This window comes from Penicillium diatomitis (assembly GCF_028827545.1).
Source record: "Penicillium diatomitis strain IBT 30728 chromosome Unknown utg000012l_segment0_segment0, whole genome shotgun sequence".
Classification (NCBI taxonomy): Eukaryota; Fungi; Ascomycota; class Eurotiomycetes; order Eurotiales; family Aspergillaceae; genus Penicillium; species Penicillium diatomitis.
Window position 1 is genome coordinate 233,135 of NW_026623184.1, and position 19,625 is coordinate 252,759.

At 44.7% G+C, this 19,625-nt stretch overlaps 4 protein-coding genes across 4 annotated transcripts; 3 read left to right on the forward strand and 1 right to left on the reverse strand.

Annotated features, from left to right (window-relative positions):
• Positions 1-90: 90 nt before the first annotated feature.
• On the forward strand, positions 91-948 carry N7539_008067 (aminoglycoside phosphotransferase family protein; the record flags this gene model as incomplete). The annotated part of the gene is made up of 1 exon (XM_056937667.1): positions 91-948. The coding sequence occupies one exon, from the start codon at positions 91-93 to the stop codon at positions 946-948; it is 858 nt and encodes a 285-aa protein (XP_056786759.1).
• An 8,605-nt stretch (positions 949-9,553) lies between these two features.
• N7539_008068 (Endoglucanase-4) lies at positions 9,554-9,960 on the forward strand (the record flags this gene model as incomplete). The annotated part of the gene is made up of 2 exons (XM_056937668.1): positions 9,554-9,691; positions 9,865-9,960. The coding sequence occupies 2 exons, from the start codon at positions 9,554-9,556 to the stop codon at positions 9,958-9,960; spliced, it is 234 nt and encodes a 77-aa protein (XP_056786760.1).
• A 111-nt stretch (positions 9,961-10,071) lies between these two features.
• Positions 10,072-10,649, forward strand: N7539_008069 (Endoglucanase-4; the record flags this gene model as incomplete). Its single annotated transcript, XM_056937669.1, has 2 exons — positions 10,072-10,199; positions 10,340-10,649. The coding sequence occupies 2 exons, from the start codon at positions 10,072-10,074 to the stop codon at positions 10,647-10,649; spliced, it is 438 nt and encodes a 145-aa protein (XP_056786761.1).
• A 7,611-nt stretch (positions 10,650-18,260) lies between these two features.
• N7539_008070 (uncharacterized protein) lies at positions 18,261-19,229 on the reverse strand (the record flags this gene model as incomplete). Its single annotated transcript, XM_056937670.1, has 1 exon — positions 18,261-19,229. The coding sequence occupies one exon, from the start codon at positions 19,227-19,229 to the stop codon at positions 18,261-18,263; it is 969 nt and encodes a 322-aa protein (XP_056786762.1).
• Between the last annotated feature and the right edge of the window lie 396 nt (positions 19,230-19,625).

A 19,625-nucleotide genomic window follows, 5' to 3' on the forward strand; every position in this document is an offset into this window, starting at 1 on the left:
CACGTGACTGCTACGGACTTCATAAGGGACTCGCTCGGCAATGATTACATTGCACCCGTCAGATTATCCCCCGACCGAACTTGAATCACTATGGAGACACCCTTCGAAATTCCATTCTATGCAGATGATTTGCCTTGCCCTCTTCCCAGTAGCGCCGAAATTGAGAATGCTCCGGATATCTCTCTGCAATATGGAGGGCGAAGAATCGTTGCAGTGGGTCAGAATTTCGTCGTGAAATTTGGACTAGGCGTCAATCTCATCGAGGGGGAGAACATGTTGTTTGTTCGGAAGAATACAAATGTTCCTGTCCCACGAGTATACGCTCTCTATTCGGACACAAATACCGGGAACAATTACATTGTCATGGAGCGGATTATCGGCCAATCGCTACTTTCCGCATGGCCACAGCTCACAACGCTGGAGAAAAAACGCATTCTGAGCGACCTACAAAGATCGTTTGAGGAGTTGCGCGACCTTTCATCTCCAGATTACTTTGGCAGCTTCGGCAATCGGCCACTTTTGGACGAGATATTTTGGACCCAAAAACCTGATCCGCTAGTGAATGGTCCCTTTGCCTCAGAAATGCACCTCAACGAGGCAATGATACGAAAGTACAAATACAATGGAGGGCCCCCATACAGAGCGGAATACCTTAGGAAATGTTTACCTCTCGTCTTTAAGGGCCACGAAGCGGTGTTCACTCACGGTGATCTTCAGCGGAAAAATATCATGGTCTGCGAGAAAAAGAATCAAGCCGGGGAAGAAGCAAGCTTGGTCATAATTGACTGGGAAAAGTCTGGGTGGTATCCGCGGTATTGGGAATACTGTTTGGCTGTTTGTGCTTTACGATGGGATGACGATTGGGCGCTCTGGGTTGATAGTATTTTGACGCCATTTGTCCATGAGTCTGCATGGTTACAAACACTTCGCCTGGAGCTGTGGTCATAGTCATGCAATACACGGCGATATTTGTGACCATATCGCGCCAAGGGCACGTAAATATTCCAATGCTATGGAGTGGTAGCCGAGACGTCAAGGGTTTCGCGACGGAATTTGTTCTTCCCACTATAATTGTGATCTATATGCTGCTTCGCGATGCTCCTGCTGATTTGAATTGTGTTTCATACGTTGCTTGTCTACTGTATAAACCGACATTATGGATTTTGAAAGATATTGCCGATGATTCCCAATTCCCGCAAAGGAATAATGCCGCATGCCAGTGTAAGTTTTTTTCAAAATCAAAAACACAGTACATGAAATATCTGGAATAAAGGAATAGTTTTGGCGAGTCGCTTCTTTGCGTCGTTCAACCCAAAGGTCGATGTCACGAACGAACCGCCGGGCGGCAACTACTTTTACGCCATGCTTGACAAAGAAACCTTGGTCTTGATCCTCGTCAATTTGCAATAGGTCCGGATAATTTTCCAAGGGTCACATCGCGTGCTTTGTTGATGTTCTCCGTGAAAGTCTCGTTGCTGACCCGCGATTGCTGCCATTGAGGTTTTTCCTTGACGGCGACATCCAGCAGGCCATCACCCAGATTGATCCAGTATAGCTGGGCCCAGTGGGTATGGTGTCATGAGGAGGATGTATCGGCTGCTGAGATGATCTTGCCGGGAGAATATTAGTATGGATTGGAGGGTATATTGAACATATCATAGCTGTTAGAGGGTCTGTATCGCAGGTCAGATAACCTGTTGGCTGGGCAGAGGGTCCAAGTCTATAGGGTCTGATTTCAAAGACCGAATCTTGAAGTCTAGTAGGGACTCCACTAGTTTCCACAATATATACATTTAGAATCCGCCTACCCAAGCCCCCACATCTCCACATGGTGCCCTTAGGGTTCTTGCCCTTGGACGACGCGGGGACGATTCGACCGTGCATCGTATCCCATCACCCTATATGGCTGGCGCCGTGACAATAGCGTCCTCCGCGGGTTCCACTTTTCTTATCTAGTCAGTACTTCTCCTCGGCCTCGGTATGGAGCTGCTCGCAAATACCGTTAGGGATATTGGCGTAGGTCTCGAGAACTCTACCTTGCTCTATTTATTTGATCAGGGCCTATAGATGGTGTATTTGTAACCGATAGCGCCCTTTTCTGTGATATTGTTCTTCGTGGCGATATAGTGATCCGGCATATTGTATAACACGGTATGTATCACGCTAAATGAAATGTTGGTCGGAGCTCTGCTGTCACGGCGCAATGTGTGTGATATGGCGGGACACAATTCATGGCCGAATCGCCCCGCGTCGTCTTAAGGGTAAGAAAAATCAGGGAGGGCACCGTGTGGAGTTATGGAGGCTCGGTAAGCGGAATCTTAATGTATATATTGTGGAAATTAGTGGAGTCTCTAAGACCCAAGATTCGGTTGTTGAAAATCAGACCCTATACAGAGTAGACTTAGACTCTCTGTCTAGCCAACGGTTATCTGACCAGCGATACAGACCCCATAACACATTGCCTCGGGTTGGGGCGCCTTGCGTGACTCATCAATTGGCCAAATTCTAAAATTAGATGCGCTTGTTATGGTACATGGCCGTTACATTCAGCTTGTAACATAATGATGACTTATAGACTTGAACTCATTAGCGAGGGAAATACTCGCAGGAAATGACAATGAACGAGGATAGAGTAATCCTTGCAAGCAGTAGAGAGGGAAGACGGTCAGCTTTTGACCCAAACTGTGTTCAGAGATACGAATTTGAGGAGATTCTGATGTCTTCATTCCGAATATCTGGGTTCGCTATGGACTATAGTTGAATAACAGAACTGCCACGGAAACCTTGATTCCGAGGAAAAGGGTTCCTATGGTGAGATATACCCAAAGCTTAAGGTACTTTCTGATCAAATGGGAATACATATATAGAACGAATATCGCTTAGTTTTGACGATTTCTCGGCGGCTTTTTGAGGCATGATCTCGAATTTTTCCTACGTGTTTCTCAAAGTATTCTAGATACAATCAGTGAGAGCGACAAGCGGTTGTGGACGAATGTACGTTGGGTCATCTTCCTGGCTTCAAATCTTATTTTCTTTCGGCGACTCTCCCCTCACAATAAGCTTATATCTGGGACGAGATGTATCTCAAACATTTCACTCTCAGCCACGCTGAGACACTGGGTAGCCGAGACCTACTACACGACTCCGTCATACATACCGTCCCTTCGATAAGGAATGTCTGGTCATACATCCCAGACTGGGTCCACGATAGCTGGAAACCTCCGCTTATCTCTGGTGTAAGAAATCCGCACAGTGCGTCCGACTCGGTCACGACTAAAATTTTGATCAAGCATTTTCTCGAGGTGAACGACGTCTATACATCTTATTTCGGAGCTTAGCGAGGCCCTGATTTGATACACGATTTGACTGATCTTTCGCAGATCATGAGGTATATCGGAAGAGGATTGAATATCATCAGGAGCACACAACTGGAAATCAAGGTCATTAGTTTCAACTCAGACCTATCTCCTATCTGGGTACTTTCCGAACGGTTTCAGGGCTCAGCATACCCCGTTGCAAAATACCATAAGCCTATTCAATTATTGCGCGAGCAAATTATTGAGCAGTATCGCAGTGACGGTATACCGTTCATTCAGATTCATTTTCGCATTTGCACCTATAAAGCATACTAAAGTGAACAGCTACCACGCCTAAGACTGCTCCAATCCTTTCTGGAGCTGACTCTATAGGAGACTAGCGAATATATAATGCGTTTACTCAGTAATCACCAAGCTAAGAGAGTGTCAGATGGAATACTCACGCTAATAATGGGAGATATCCATACGAAGGTTTTCGCACTTAACAATAGAGCCGATAGCGGACTAGGAAAGAAAACTTTCCTTTGGATACATCGGCTAAGCGCGTAACTCCCTACCCTGATTTTACCTTACAATATACAGTAGACTTAGATACCTAACCCAACAAGCCGGAATTCAGATACGTCCAAGTCTAGGTTGGATTCCTGTCATATTAGGAGTCTCCCATAAAGAGAAACTACACTTCCTGTATTCTTGACTATACAAGTTTTCAACCGACGTCCTAAACTTTCCTGATTCGACACCCTAGTCGATTGAGTCAACTAACCTATTCTATATTTCTAATATAAGAAGATTCAACCACGACATAGTAACTGTGAAGGGAATCGCTAGAAGCCCGAAAGACAGTTACGGAGGCTTAGCATTCCTAAGGGTCAGACCGCGCCCGGCTTTAAGCGGAAAGCTACCGTCAGAGTTCCCGTCTAAGTAAGAATCTTACAAAGTGCTGAAAATTTCACTTACTCGTTCATCACATCTACGTGAATGTCTGGCCAGGTCAAGGGCACCGCGCGTGATCATCGGAGGCAAGTGTCGCCCAAACGCTCTACAATCGGATACAGAACCATAATACTTTAACATAGTCACGCAGGCTTTTGGCATTCTCAGTGAAAAAAGATATTATCAAGTAAGACGGAGTAGGTCAAGTCATCTATACACTAAAAGACATTCTGTCGCGATCATCACTAATTAGCCTTCCGTATTCCAGCATCAGTCTCCACCAGACCAGTTTCATATCTTCATTACGCAGCACCCGGCGAGACCACTCGTAACTATTCTGAGCGACGCGTTTCCCCAAATCTTAACCTTCACGCTCTTGCGTCAGGTACCGTACAATCTCAGGAAAATCACGTAGATCCAGGCTGATCGGTATATAATAAACCCAAGGAATTAGCCAGTCGTTATACCACTCCTAGTTTAGCGTTTACTTAAGAACGGCCGATTTCGACATCAAGAGACGGTAAAAGCGACTACTAAGACCGTTACCGTCTAGATCGAGGCTATAGCGAAATTTGTATCCCTCGGAGATATCGTCTCTTTAGCCCTCTTTGATCTGAAATTCATTTACTTATTCTTCACATACGGTATCGTTATATTAGACGGCTGCTATTATTTGTATACGGGTAAAGTTAGACAGAGCCGCTATAGTTGACTTTATCTAGACCCAGTCGGAGTTATATAGGGTTATTCACTTATATCGACTTAGTAGGTTCACTAATAAGCTTTTATTCAAGGTTATAAGAACTAGACGTTAGCGCTAAAAGTCTCGCTAGTTATTAGAGTTAGATTAACCTCCTATATTAGATCTAGCCTAATAGACGATATTCTGTTTCTATTCCTAATCACCGTCTAGTTCTCCTTTATAATCCCCTATTCGTAATCGCTCGGTATAAAAAGGACTAGGGTAAAGCAGATTATTAAAACAAGATAGTTTAGATTACGAAAACACTAGAACTAGGGAGTATACGATAGTTATCGATACTAGATAGCAGAGCCCGGTATAAAGGTTATAGAGTTCGGGAAATTAACAGATATCCTTACTAAGTATAATATTTTCAAGGAATCCTATTTCTGTAAGGAACGGAGAACCTATAGCGGATAGAGAGAGATCCCGTACTAGCGTATTAGGGGCGTAAGACACAGAAAGTATATCCTAGGTATTTTATTTACTAATATCTAACAGATCGATATATTAAGCGAGACTAGGTCGGTCAGACAGTCGTAGCGGAGTAGTATATAGAGCCTAAGCTACGTGTAAGGTACAAGATAGTATATTATAGGGGGTAACAATCTTCGCTTTATCTATAGTATTTATCGCTAGTATTATATTCGGTAGGGTTTACAAAATCTCGGTATTAAGCTAGGAAGCAAAAGTAAAACTTATCTAATAGTTAGGATTAATATATAAAGCCTAATCGCTATAAGATATAGTCAAAGTAAATAGTTCGTTTCCCGGACTAATAGTAGCGAGATTCTTAACACGCGCTTAAATATCTAAGGGAGCTATACCCTATAGCGGCTACATAGCTATTATTATAGTATTAAACTTATCGATTAACAAGAGATTTTGTTTTTTTACCGTATAGAACTATTTATCATAATATATAGGCGGTTTCCGTCTGTATTTTCTCTCGTACTTCTTATAGCTAGCCTCCAAAGTTTAAGACTAGTCTTTAATTAACTAATTAAGATCATTCTCTGCTTTTCTAGTAAGATAATAAATTAGATAAGTAGAAGGCTCTAACTAGACTTACGGGTACGACTACAGTAACTCGCCCTCCTAGGTTTCTAGGGCTAACGACGAGGGAATAGCATTACTAAAGATTAAAAATTAGCCTAAGAGAGCGAAAGAGGGCAATAGGAGAAGACCTATCAGTTTTCGATATACCGCGGATAGGGATAAACCGTCGAATCCGATTTTCAATAATAAGGCTAAGACCAGCGGCGAGATAAGGCTCTTATACGATTTTTATTCTTTTAATAGCCTATACAGGACGGTCGCTAAGTAAGATTCGATAGTCAAGGCGGATAGAGTATTACTAGTTATAATCTATAGGAAGAGACTATTAGTTAATTAACTCAGACGATTTAGACTAGAAGCGTATCGTCCTCGTATATACTAGATAGATAGTACAGGCTAGCTTTCCGGTATTCACAAAAGCTATAAAAACTACCTACCACGGTATCACTATCGAGGGAGGCCATATACAGAGTACTATCATAAGGATAATTAGTACCCGGAGAATAAGGGTCTCTGCTACCTTAACATACAATAGCCGTTCGATCTAATCGCGGCATATATCGAGTAAGAAAAACCCCAAAGATTTCAACAGGGCAAAACTCGCCGGAAACGCTATATTAAAAGTATTAAAGTCTCCAGGAAGAAGAAAAATAGAGTATATCACTAACAAGCTCCAGACGACATTTTATATCGTCAATTAAAGTTTCGGGCAGGTTCGATATAGCCGTTAGTAACCGGCTAGGCCGGGGAGCGTAGGTAATATCCGTTCTCGATATAAAATTGCGCAGAAGCTAAACACTAAGGCCTAAGGCTATAAAGAAAATATAAATAAGCGTTCCGAGTTTCATTAGCTCCCTAAGCAGACGCGTCAAGACTCGATAGCTTACCGTAGCTATAGTACTAGTGTGATTAACGTTGATAAGCCGGCTAAATACTACCGAAAGCGAAGCTCCCTATAGATTTATATTAACCTCGGGAGGGATTTCCGTCGCCGAAGACTCCTCTTTAGTAACGTTAACTAGGGGTCTTAGCAGCGTCTTCTATCTCAGAGCGAAAAGTAAGACCGCCCAAGAAATACATTCGACGCGGATATCGTGATTCGTAGACTAAAACCTGTTCGTATATTCGTTATAAGCCGCGCTAACGGCAGACACGAGGTACGCGGTACTTCTATCTATACTGAGTATATGTTAGATTTGTGAAGATAAAGGGCCAGCAGAAAGAGACCACTCTGTCCTTAGGGAGAGGGTCCACGATAAAAGACCATTACTTCGTTAACGGTCTCGATCCTCCTCTGGACTACTTAAGCGGCCTGAAAATCGTTTAGAGGAGTTAATACACGCTGTTTGTATTGCGGACGAGTAATATGTCTTAGAATAGGAGAGGTGTCCTGATACCTGGAATTCCTGGGAGAAAGAATTACGAGGTCGCGGAGTAGTGGCTGTCACGATGGCCCCCGGCGTCTGTTAGCACGGGCTGACTTTCATGCCCTCTAGCGTGACTGTCGACTGTCTGTGGGTTCGTATGGACAAGAAATGCGAGACTGTGGGGGCGATGCAAGCGCCACGCATACTTATTTTGTCTATGGTGTTGGGGGTCCACGAGTGCAGAAGCAGATATATTTCAGGTCATATCCACCACTTTACATCAGTCAACGAGGGAGGTGCTCTTATGTGATTAAATTCAAACAACGATTACTCCCTGACAGTGTCTAGTATGGATAAATTGCTACTTAAGTATCTAACTCCCATAAAATAACTATGCAGTGATTCGGTTTAGTTCAATGATCATGATCAGCCCCTCCTGCGAGACTTGACCGCTTTCTCCTGATGTACTGAGACAATTGTGACTGCGTATATATAAGTCCAGCTAAGCAAATGTCAACCGGCGAACCGCTTCCTTGGTGGACAAGTATGTCTTTTCCTGAAAAATTTCATAGGTACATTGGTAGAAATTGAACAATAACAACCCAGCAAGTGGGCGAGCCAGCAACCTTTGAACAATTCAAGGCCCATCTCCTTGTCTCTGAAGATCAAACCTTGCATTTATCCATACCAGAATCATTCATACGGTACCTTGAAATCTAGTTCCCCATACTTCAGAGACTCTAAAATCGCGGTCTGTGAACGTGAAGAGTCAATTTTTGATCATAGTCCGAGGCTTCTAGAATAGTCTCTCCGAAGACCCATTCCACTTAGTTCAGTGTCTGGAGAAGCACTATGTTTTACTCACCGCAAAGATTACTCCTCAACAGATGCCCCCGAGAGGAGCGGTTCATCGAATATGCTCTTGTGATTACTTCCACGAGACTCTTGCATTTGAGCAACCTTGGACACCGCGGTGACTAGCTACCTCGGTCGGAACTGTGAAAGGTCTGGATTGATCTTCTCTACGGCACTTGTATTTCGACACACGTGCAATGTGAAAGGTCCAAGCTGCTGAATTTCAGTAATGGACGGCAAAACATAAAATGTGGCCCCGGCGCTTGGAGCATGACGTGATCAACGGTTTATACCGCGGCATTTGTCGCCTTTCACTTTGATTGTTCGCAAACCTCATTTTCGATATCGAATGCGGGGTACATGATATTGTGCCTCTGCTATGGGACTGCGGTAGATTTGATGTGATTCGAATCGTCAGGGACCGTAGTGGATACGGATATTTGACTTTTCGATCTGTAAATACTGCACTGATTTGCTCTATACTTTCCGGGGTCTCTTCAGAGTAATGTGGGATGGCAGGCCCCCTTGTGGTAGGTGCCAGCACCACCATATCTACTTCCCGACCTCCTCAGGATTGAAGTAATGTTTAGCGAGATAGACTCGGCCTCATGTGCTTAGATGCACATAACCTTGAACAACACGAGTTAAACTGCACATAAGAAGATGTTGAGTAGTCCTCTCTCCAAGTCACCAGACTGTCAGTTCGGAACGTCGAGTACGACAGCCCCTTCAAGTATATCAGACTCGTCTATATATCTCCACCGACCAACAATGCAACTTCTAGTATCACGAAGCTTATGATAAGGTCCATTAATCGCCGGAGAGACTGCGCACGATCTAACAATAGGTATTTGATATTTCGACCTGTCGGTATCTCTTCCCAAAACAGACACGTCTCAATGCTGATATGAAGCTTGCCAAAGTCAGGGATAGAATTCCATAGTGCGTGTTCCGAACTCGAAAAACTAAATTCCACATGTGCCTCTATAACCTTCACGCCGCCAATATCATTTCAGTCTCACAATATGCACGCGCTTCACGGAAGGCTAATAAAATCTCAATCATTGTCTCCTCGTACTGGCAAATGGGCGGAGATGGAAATAGCCGGGTAGTCAGGTGCGATAACATTTAAGATCTATTTATTGCAGGCCTGAGCGCAAATCGCGCAAGAGTCATAGATTTTGTTGTCTCTGCTCATTCTGATCTATAAGACCTCCTGTGAAAAAGCTTCGATAAGTGCCCCGAATCAATCAACTCAGCTGCAAACTCGCTTCGGCATGTACAAAGTGCTGGCCATTTTATCTTTGGCCGACCTAGTTGTCTGTCACGGTCACATCCCCAATATCGTAATCAATGGAGTGTTCTATCAGGGCTGGAATATTGGCTCGTTCCCGTACCTGTCCAACCTTCCACTTGTTGGTCCATAGGAAACCTCTAATATAGGCAACGGATTCATTAGTCCGTGTGGGTTGTGGTTCTTATTTCATAGATCCTCAGAATGGAGAAGCCATGACAATGCGGTTTCTTCTACTACCCGAGCACTATCCCACGCACATGCAACTGATGCTTTGTCTGCCACTATCGAAAGGTTTACCGGATATCATTTGCCACATGCATGTATACTACTATAAACGCCAAGGGCTATATTGTCGTTGCCTCCGCGGATAAAATCAACGTTCAGTAGACCACCTAGCCGGACACTCACCATGGATCTGTGATCACTTACCTCGCAGACTGCGGTGTTTTTCGTGGGACGGTCGACAGAACGATCTTGAAGTACTTCAATATCGACGCTATGGGTCTCGTTGACGACAGCACTCCTCCAGTTACCTGCGATGACGACCAGGTGACTGCCAACGGCAATAGTTGGAAGGTCGAGACCCCCCCCCCCCCAAAAGCTGGCACGTGGCAATTATGTCCTGCGTAAGGAGACCATCGCCCTACACAGTGCAAAAGGAGGACAGTGCTCAAAACTATCCCCAATGCATCAAATGCATCAAGTTGCAAGTCACTGGACCAGGGTTGGACAAGTCTGCGGGTATTTTGGCAATGTATCTGTATAGCCCAACGGACACCGGTAACATCTACCAGTCCCTGGCGAGCTACGCCATCCCCGGACTCGCTCCGTACACGGGTGCTGTCTTCACCGCTCGAGCAACCTCGGTCATCACAGCCTCTTGGAACCCCATTGCGGAAAGTGGTTGTGCCCTTACCACAACCACCGCTGGATCCGGACCATCGACTAAGAAGCCATCAACAACTACGCCGGTCACCAAGACAACCACGATCTTCGGCAACCCTACCGTTGACATGGCTATCTCTTTACTCGTCAAATCCTTTGTACAGTGTGAATGTGAAATTAAAATTAGATGAACTTTACCGACTAGACTAGATCCTCAGATAAAACGCTCCTGAACAAACCACCCCTTCTGCGTGCGACTAACTTTGTAGACCTAAAATTTACGGGAGCACCAGGGGGAACGTGGATGGAGTTTCCAAAAGAAAGTCAGGGCCCACAGTATCTTGAAACCCATCCAGTCCGAGCAAACGGCCCTGTCTGTCCTCTAGTGTTCGATCGTCAAAGTCTTTCCCATCAAGTAGACAATTCCATGATTTCAGGGCTTTTGTAGGACCATGTAGACTTCACAAATGGAACACTTTCAAGCCATCAGTGGCGGAGAATTTGAATCCCAATTTTTCACCCATCGAAGCCAAGATCGACCGCTAGTCGCACGGGGCCGGGCGTCAAGGCTCCTCCAATCCCGTCTATGTCCGCTACTGAGCTGGTATAGGCATTATCTGTGATTCTAGCATCCCAAGTCGTAGAAGAGCAAATTGTCTCCCTGACAACCGAGCAAATCTTCATTCCCTATATCTGGAGCTGTGCCCTTTGTGCTTGTATTACGGAGACATCAAAACCCGACCAGCCTCGATTTTTGGACGATCCAAAATCAAATTCACCCCAAGTAGAAGCGTAACCGCCGTACTGATCTTTTAGAATAGTGTTCGTGTTAGAAGCGGCCCAGCCACCTTGAGAGTCTGCCGCGAATGCTATATACTGGATTGCTCCCGGCGCCAGAGTGAAAGAATGACAAGCATTTCCATACCATCCAGTCAACTGTCCGTCCGGACCAATTTTGTTCCAAATTGCGACATACCAGGTCTTTGCAGAGGCCTAGCTGAATCTAACGACGTACTGATACTTGGAAACCTCTGTAGGGGAGACGGAAATGATGTTACTTCCATATGGGCGACCGACGTTCCCTATATAAGAAATACCAAAGCCACTTGACTGTGTCGGACTACCAAATCCTTCGTTAGAAAACACTGCATCCGCCGGGTAAGCAGACCATGGTTGTGGAGTATGGGAAGTCAAAGAGATGTCTCGAGGTTTGCTTATCGTAGATCCATATCCCCTAGCCCGAACGTTTGTTAAGTGAAGCAGACAACAGATCAAGCTTCGCAAGTCTATCATTATGAGTACCGCTCGATGTGCGAAATCCGCAACTGAGGTCAGAAACCGCCTCTTATCTTAAAACACCCAGGATTTCACCGCTTCGTTCCACTCGCATAAGTACTGGGAGGGATACTGTCGCGTTTCAGGGATTCATCAGCAGGTCCAGTGATCGAATTTGCAGGTTTGAGTGTCCCACAAAAGGAATTTTCATATTCAGAGTGAATTTCAGCATGACCAAAATAATGCAATATCAAGACCAGTAATACCCGGCAGTGAAATAGGTGGTCGCGGCCAGCAGGAGAACAAATGTTCGGGATGTGTCTCTTGAGACTTCCCTCTTTCACTGAAATGGGATTGTTTCCGCATAAGTTGGGCCATCCGAACGCTGGCCAAATCCATTCCCTTAATTAACTCGGGATCTAATTATATCAAATCTGGAGATTACTGCCGTGAATTTGGTAAATCTTCGAAGCTGTGGGAGGGTCTATAATCGGCTAATTGAGAAGACATAGCTTGCAGTGTGTGAGAATGGACCAAGAATTGATTTCCTGAATAACCATCGAAGAGAGAAACACACGAACTAACTTTGTCTTGACTTATGTCTCAAACAAGGCCTACCCTAGCCCCTCGAAATTGAAGTGCTCTCTTATTTCTCAATCTATGTGTGACAAACCCTGACCTCATCGCGCTATCAATCCAGTCGGCTAGGCTTATGACCGTCACCACGGAATACCTCCCAGATCAGATAAATTACTCCTAGGAGTTGTGTTCTGGCCATCGGAATGGCTTTTCAGACGCCTCGGTGTTAGCTCGTTCAAGTTCTTTGGGTGTACGGAGATTCGTACAAACTGGATGTTTCCAATTCAAGCAGTTTCTTCATGTTTTTGCTGACTTGGGAGAGTATGTTCATCATCTTCTTCATCTCATTTCGCAAATCTTCTATGTCCTTCTCCGTCTTTTCAACACAAAATGATAGTCTCTGTATCTCCTTCTTCGCCTTTGTAGGGTCGCTCACTGGTAACGCGGCCGCATCGGTCTCCTTTTGAGAATTTGCAGAACCTAAACCAGGCATATAATTCCAAGAAGGGTAAGAAGGGTAATCCGTCCCAGGTCTCTGTACCTGGCATTTCCACGATTTGGGGAGAGGGTATGTAGAGAAAGTAGTCATTTCAGGCATTGCTGGATATCAACTTTGAGTAGATTCTTCTTCTGGGCTATTTAACTAGGCAATCGGCGCAATACTTGAGCTAAAAATAGGTGTTGAAAAGTTTGGTTGAGTTAATTCTGGAAGGGTCGGCAACTCCTATTCATGATAGTATAACAAGTATCCAGCGATCATATAGATGAATCATTGGCGATGCACCTTTGACCATTTTCTGTCATAGTCTGCTGCTGGGTCGATTATCCTCTTACTGCGACGCTTTGTGTAATGCAATGAATAGCAATATCCTGATTATTCTTATTATTCTTATTATTCTTATTATTCTTATCATTCTGATGCTTGTCATTATTATTGTTGTTATTATTATATATCACACTCGGATCTGTCAGGTCTTGGATCCGATTTGCCGGAGGCCCGCTCTCCTTCCAACTCCTGCTTTCAGGGATCCCCCCGCGCTTATCCCATTTAGGTTTGCCAGAGTTTGGATCTTTACAGTATCATTTTATTTTTGAGGTCCTCAGGACACTGTCAAGCAGTCGCGGGACGGAGCTGCCGCGTAGTTCTCCGTGTGCCCGAGGAGCTTCGTGAGCTTCATAAATTCAACCGCCTTTACTGCATCGACTGCGTTCCAGGTAATGAACAGTATGGCCTATGTAAATGTACCATAGAAATGTCTGATTTCGGCCAGCATGAAGAAAGAATTTCAAACACACGAGGCTCAATTTGATGATGGTCGTATTCGGGCACAATGACCATTCTGTTTCAAACAGAAACACATAGCTTCTACTGGCAAGAATGGAGATCTGAAAACCTTCGGATTCCGAGCAAGGCTTGTCATGGTAAATCGAGCTTCTGTCGCGGACTGATGAAAACTCGAAAGCTACTATTGCGGCGAGGAGTCGATTTCCGTCACCCCGTTTTGGGACCAACACAGCAAGCTACTGGTCCACCATAAATCTCTTCGTGGAAATTCCAACGCAAGCATTACTGATTGTACTGCTCTCGTCATCGCGCCCCTTTTAAGCTCTTAGAGAACCCTCTATATACTGTGCGCCATTAGCATTTCTAGAAGTGACTTGTGAGCCTCAGACGTTTATCATAGCTGATATGACAAGAACGGTAAGAACAGTGCACCGCATAAGTTTGATGAAGAGACGGGGCAGTATGTCTATATTAGAAGCTGGAATATATCGAACCACACGTTATTATTGTACTACATATGACCTCAGCAATCGCCCGCGAATTAAAAAGCAAATTTCTCGAACTCGGTATCGACGATATTCGCGGCGGCAATCTGTGTATACACTTATACCGCCAGATATTCATGCACATTTACCGCCACAAACGCCGTCCCTTCGATCCCTCCTGGCCACCATCGTACGGCAGGCTGCTTTCATCGGACTTGGCCAGTTTCAAGAGACCATACGACGAGAGTTGCAAAGCACTCTTAACATTAGATCAATGAAAGGTATCGGAACGACTTTGGGACAAACTCACTAGGAGATTAAATTACTAAGCATTCATGAAAGATAAGTTATGTCCTTTGTCCCGGGTTTTGATAGAACCTTCTTCGGTAAAACGCGCCTGATGAATGTCTTGCACCGGCGACTATCCTCTGTCCTTCATCGCTAGTAAAAATTAAGTATGCCTTTCGAATACCCGTCTGATTACCCATTCCAAACCACCAGGGGACTGTCAAGAAAAATTTGCGCTGATACATCGTTATTCAGCTGACTCCGTATGCCCGAAGAATTATGTGCTACTTTCAATGCCGGCATCTCTAATCTACAGGAAGCTCTCATGATGGATATCCGCTCTGAATATTTCCTTTGTACTACCTTCGGCCGAAAGCTAGGATACCTAATCCGCTCTCTTCGTCCTCCGGTCATTTGAGCTTTAATGAAGGGTGGCATCCTTGTAAGTCATACCGACTTCGAGTACTTTCAACCTCGCTGCAGATAGATAGAACTTTGAAGAGCCGAAAATAGGTGTGGACATTGGTATTTTGAGAATGGTCAGTTGCGGGCAAGCTGAATTGTGCCTACTAATACCTCAATCAAATTAGCTTAGAGGAGAATCATCGAGACTGTCATGGAGTACTGTCGTGTTCACGAGGTCCCGAAACATTTGTGTCACAAATGAAGATTCGCCATACATAGCCTATCCTATGCTCTAACTTTTCCTTGAATGATATCTACTCTTTCGTCAATGAGACATGGAACTGATTAGCAGTAATTGCGCCAACCGCGGTTGACCCGACGGCGGCAATATATTCATTCCTCGCCCCAGCGCCGCAGAGGATCAGAATGTCTATTGCGGAGTCGATGTATGATTTAAAGTAAATTTTCGATTCTTACTACAAATGCTAATGTAGGTCCACTGAGTTCTGTGAGAATCTTGTCTATAAAATTCGGTTTTGGGTTCTTCATGCGACGGCGCTAGTAACAGGTCGTACGACAGTTTTCATTGACTAATTTCTATGTTAGATAACTAACTTTCAGAATGATTACCGGGTGGCAATCCCGTATCGCGAATATTCTCTAACTCCCATTCAAATTTAGGCTCCTACACTTCTCAAGTCACGGTGTGGTGTACACGGTTAGTCTTCACAAAGTAAATGTTTCTGTTAAGACCCCTTTTCTGTTACCATTTCATATCTGTTACGCTCTCACGTAAAAAAATACAATTGCAGGGTGGCAATGGCTGGAGCTGGGTCAAGATGTCTTATTTCAGCTATTGGCGTGTGTAGCTATGCACAGAGAACGTAACTTACTATAATGAGTATGCATTAGCTTACCCCGATATCAACTTGGGTCATTATCAATGACATCGCTGACGTCATCCCTTTTGTGATGCGATACACAATATGTTCCGCAAATTTGATAAACATCACGACTCCAACCAAAGAGCTCGTTAAGTGTCAGTCGGAGGGCGACGAGATAAGTTTAGTACTTATAGATGACTAGTCGGGATAATGATCATCGGCCCCTATTTAAAGCTTTGTCAAGTTTCTTATGGAAAAACCGAGACCCTCTAGCTAGAAGCTTGATTTATCGAAAACGTCAAAGCCTTATAGAATGCTACTCGATTGTGTCATGGATGTCTGTGCGACACTTCGGCACGTCCCCTGATTTCGGTCCCTCATATACCCCTCACTCAAGTGAATTTCAGGACTCGTGAATTTGTGTGCCTGAAGGATCAATGAACATTGTGCATACAATCAAGACTTTAAGGTATGAGGTGGGAGAACAAAGGAGAGGAAAGACGACTCGAATCGATCGATATCACAAGGAAGCAATGTTTCTCAATTTGAAGTCATTCCTTTTCTAATGGCGCGTGTCTTATCACTGAGATCACTCTTTCCATCGTGCTTCCTCTCAATTTCTCCCAAGTCTCCAATTTCTCCCCAGTCTCCAATACTTCAATATGCTCTCCCTGATGTTCTATCATAGTGGACCGATCAGACCTAGTATCATACAATGTTTGATTCTGACGACATTTGTGTCCATCGTATACATTAATCTAGTGAGTCAATACGACACTAGGTTCCCCGAAGAGAAGCCTTGACTCTGTGTATTGCACATTGAAGTTAAGTATACGCGCAATCGGAGTGGCCAGAATTTACATGAGACTGGTAAGTCCAGAAGGCCCCGGAAATCACTGAAAATAACATTAGATTCCTTTGAGCATGATCTGCCTGGACACATCGCAGATTTAGGTCGATACCCTAAGGCAAGCTCTTAATTCCACAAAAGAACGTTTTTTTAGTTTGTATGTCTTTTAGCTTTGAGGCTTGGTTTCCTTGAGGCGGTATTCTGAACTCCATATACCAACCCTGTCTTTAATCCCTAGATTTACATGATAAGAATGGGCCGTCACGGAGATATTTCATTGGCGAAAGAGACCGATTTCGGCAGCCTCTGAATAGCCGTTCTTACCTGCGAGTGGTTCCTACTATATCACTGATTCCTGATGAACTTATTGGATCGAGCGTGCCAGAACGCGTCAAATTGTGTTAAAATGATTGAATGTCAAAGTCTGTTCAAGGACACATCATTTTCAATCTACAGCGATGAATCCCTTCGAATCGCCAAAAATATGTGATCATGCGTATACTTCATCTGCGATGCAAGCAGTCCTTGATGTTCCTGTCAGCATAGAGTAGACCTTAGAGACTCAGGTCGTCATTCTACCGCCTCATTTGGAAGGTGGTGTCACAGGCCCCTCGCTTGGAGGATGTTCGCTGACTTCGCCGCATCGATGAGCCCGCTTCGTGAATCCTTGCGTATTTCGAGACAGCTCAGAGTCTGGCGGGAGGCCCTGTGGTGGTGCATTGGCAGTGTCTGTGACTGGCTGAGGTGAAGCTGGAGTTTCTGGTACAACCGAGAGTTTCGGCTCGAAAGAAGTTGGTTTTGTGTATGGCCAAAGCACGTCGTTCTTCCTGTATACCATGGTCACCGTCCGAGGAGAAAGGTGATCGACCGACCCTTGTGAAAACACAATATCTTGTCGCTTGGTATAGGGTGCTCCCTCAAATCATAGTGAAGGATATAAGAAGAAGAACAGTCTTGGGCAGCAGACTGCTTCCGGTCAGTCAGATGTAGGCGCATTTAAATCAGCATTGCCTGGATAGTGGGAGCAGATGCGACATAGCAGATACTCCTAATTTAGACCAGTTGCATAACTGTTGGTCAATACTGCGCATTCTCCAGCGGGGAATGACCTTTTATTTTCATATTTGAAAGTCTCAATTTCCTATTCGAGGTGTGGGACCCAATTGCGGTCTCATAGATCAAGCGTTGGGTATTTTATATATTCTTCATACTACACCCTCCTTCTGAGTTGCACAAACTTCTTAGCGCGTTGTTTGGTTTGGCTTGGTGTAGAAGAATAAATGTTACAAGGCCACTCACTGCCTAAATTTGACGTATTTGCATGGTTACCTTGAGGTCATGGAAATGCCACACCAAAGCACAGACAAAAATCGATCATCTCAAATACATTTTGATTTCACCGAGCTCCATCAAGTTAGGTTAGCTGGTCTTACGGGTATCTTGGACCATAGAACAAAAAACCACAAAAGACTTGATGACTGCTTCGCAGGAGCATCAAACCTTAAGGTGGTGTCAACCGAAGAATCTATGCACTATTTATAACTTCTCGATACGGGAATTATCATACGATCTCCTCTCACATATTTGATATACATCCTTCATTATTCCTATTTCAGGCACCGACAAAATTAAACTGCGCCCCTTACCTTCGACCAACCATGCATCGGGTTAAAAATCGACGAAGCTTCATACCGAGAGTCCCGAGAACAGAGCCTTCAATGTCAATCTAGAAACGAGCATCAAAAGGTCTCTCACCACCCAAGTGAGTTCCCCGATTCTAGTGGTGCACTGATTTTCTGTCTGGGATAAAGAGGTCTTGTACTACGACCAATCTCGGAATTAGGTGGTTTGATAGCGGTACCAAAGTTTCCCTCACCAGAAGTCAAAATGCCGTGCCTACGCAGCCTTCTTCTTCTGCGGTAATGGCGAGCGATCCAGAACATCCCGGCACCGTAGGCTATGGCGCCGACAACAACGCCAACACCGATGCCAGCAGAACTTCCATTGGCACCAGCAGTGTTTGCAGAACCATCTGTATTACCGAGACCGCCCGTGCCGTCAGGATGATCGTCATCCTTACTGTTTCCAGTAGAGGTACTGGGGTTTGCAGGGCTTTGGGATGTTGAGACTATGAATTTCGATACTGTAATCGTAGTGTATTTTCCAGACAGCATAGGTGATACAGTAGAAGCGGTGGCAGCGGGAAAGGACGAAGCAGTGTCGCTGGCGATTGTGGTGTGGGCGATGGGCACTGAATCTAAAACAGTGGACACGTGTGCCGTCTTCGAGGTTGGTGTGGCAATGTCCAAAGACAAGGAATCTGTTGATGTGAATCCACTTGTTGTAGTTATATTCGTGGCAGAGATATGCAACATCATGTTCCTAGAACCTGAAGTGGTCACTGGAGGTACAGAGGACGTTTTCTCGACACCTGTGGCGGCTAAGCTCGTAGGAATTGTCGCCGGACCTTCAATAGCTGACGGTCTGCTGCTGAGAACAGACGGCTTGGTAGCCGGTCTCCCTGTGGAGTTATGCATAGAGATCGTGGGAACGTGTTCTGATTCATAAGCTCCAATCACGAGTAATGAAGTAGCATCACCGACGCTGTTGGTGACTTCGTTGGTAGGAGTCAGAATTGCAATAAATACCGAGTAAGAGCTCTGTGTCGGGATTGTGCTAGCCAGTATAGCCGAGATGGGTGATTTGACGAAGGTAGTCATTGGATACTCGGATATTCTTGCAGTCGGGCTAAATGGTCTCGAAGTTCTGATAGTCGGCCTGAGCAAGATCCCTATAGCTTCTTCTTCTTTCTCTTTTTCCCCTCCAGCTCTTGAGATCCTCGAATACCGCGCAGACAGTTAAATAAGAGTTTATGAGTCCTTCTAAAACTTTCCTAACTGGCGTACAACATTTACGATAAAGTATACCCAAAGCTGAAGGTGATTGCCGTTCAAATGGGAATTACTAGCCATCCGAGGACCAACGTGGTCTTAGGACTGAAAAATTATCTCGTCAGAGGCCACAACAACATTGTAAATCCGATTCCTAACTTACCTATAATTACACCGAGCCAGCATTATAGCCAGATTTGCACCAGGTTTATACCAGATCCGCAG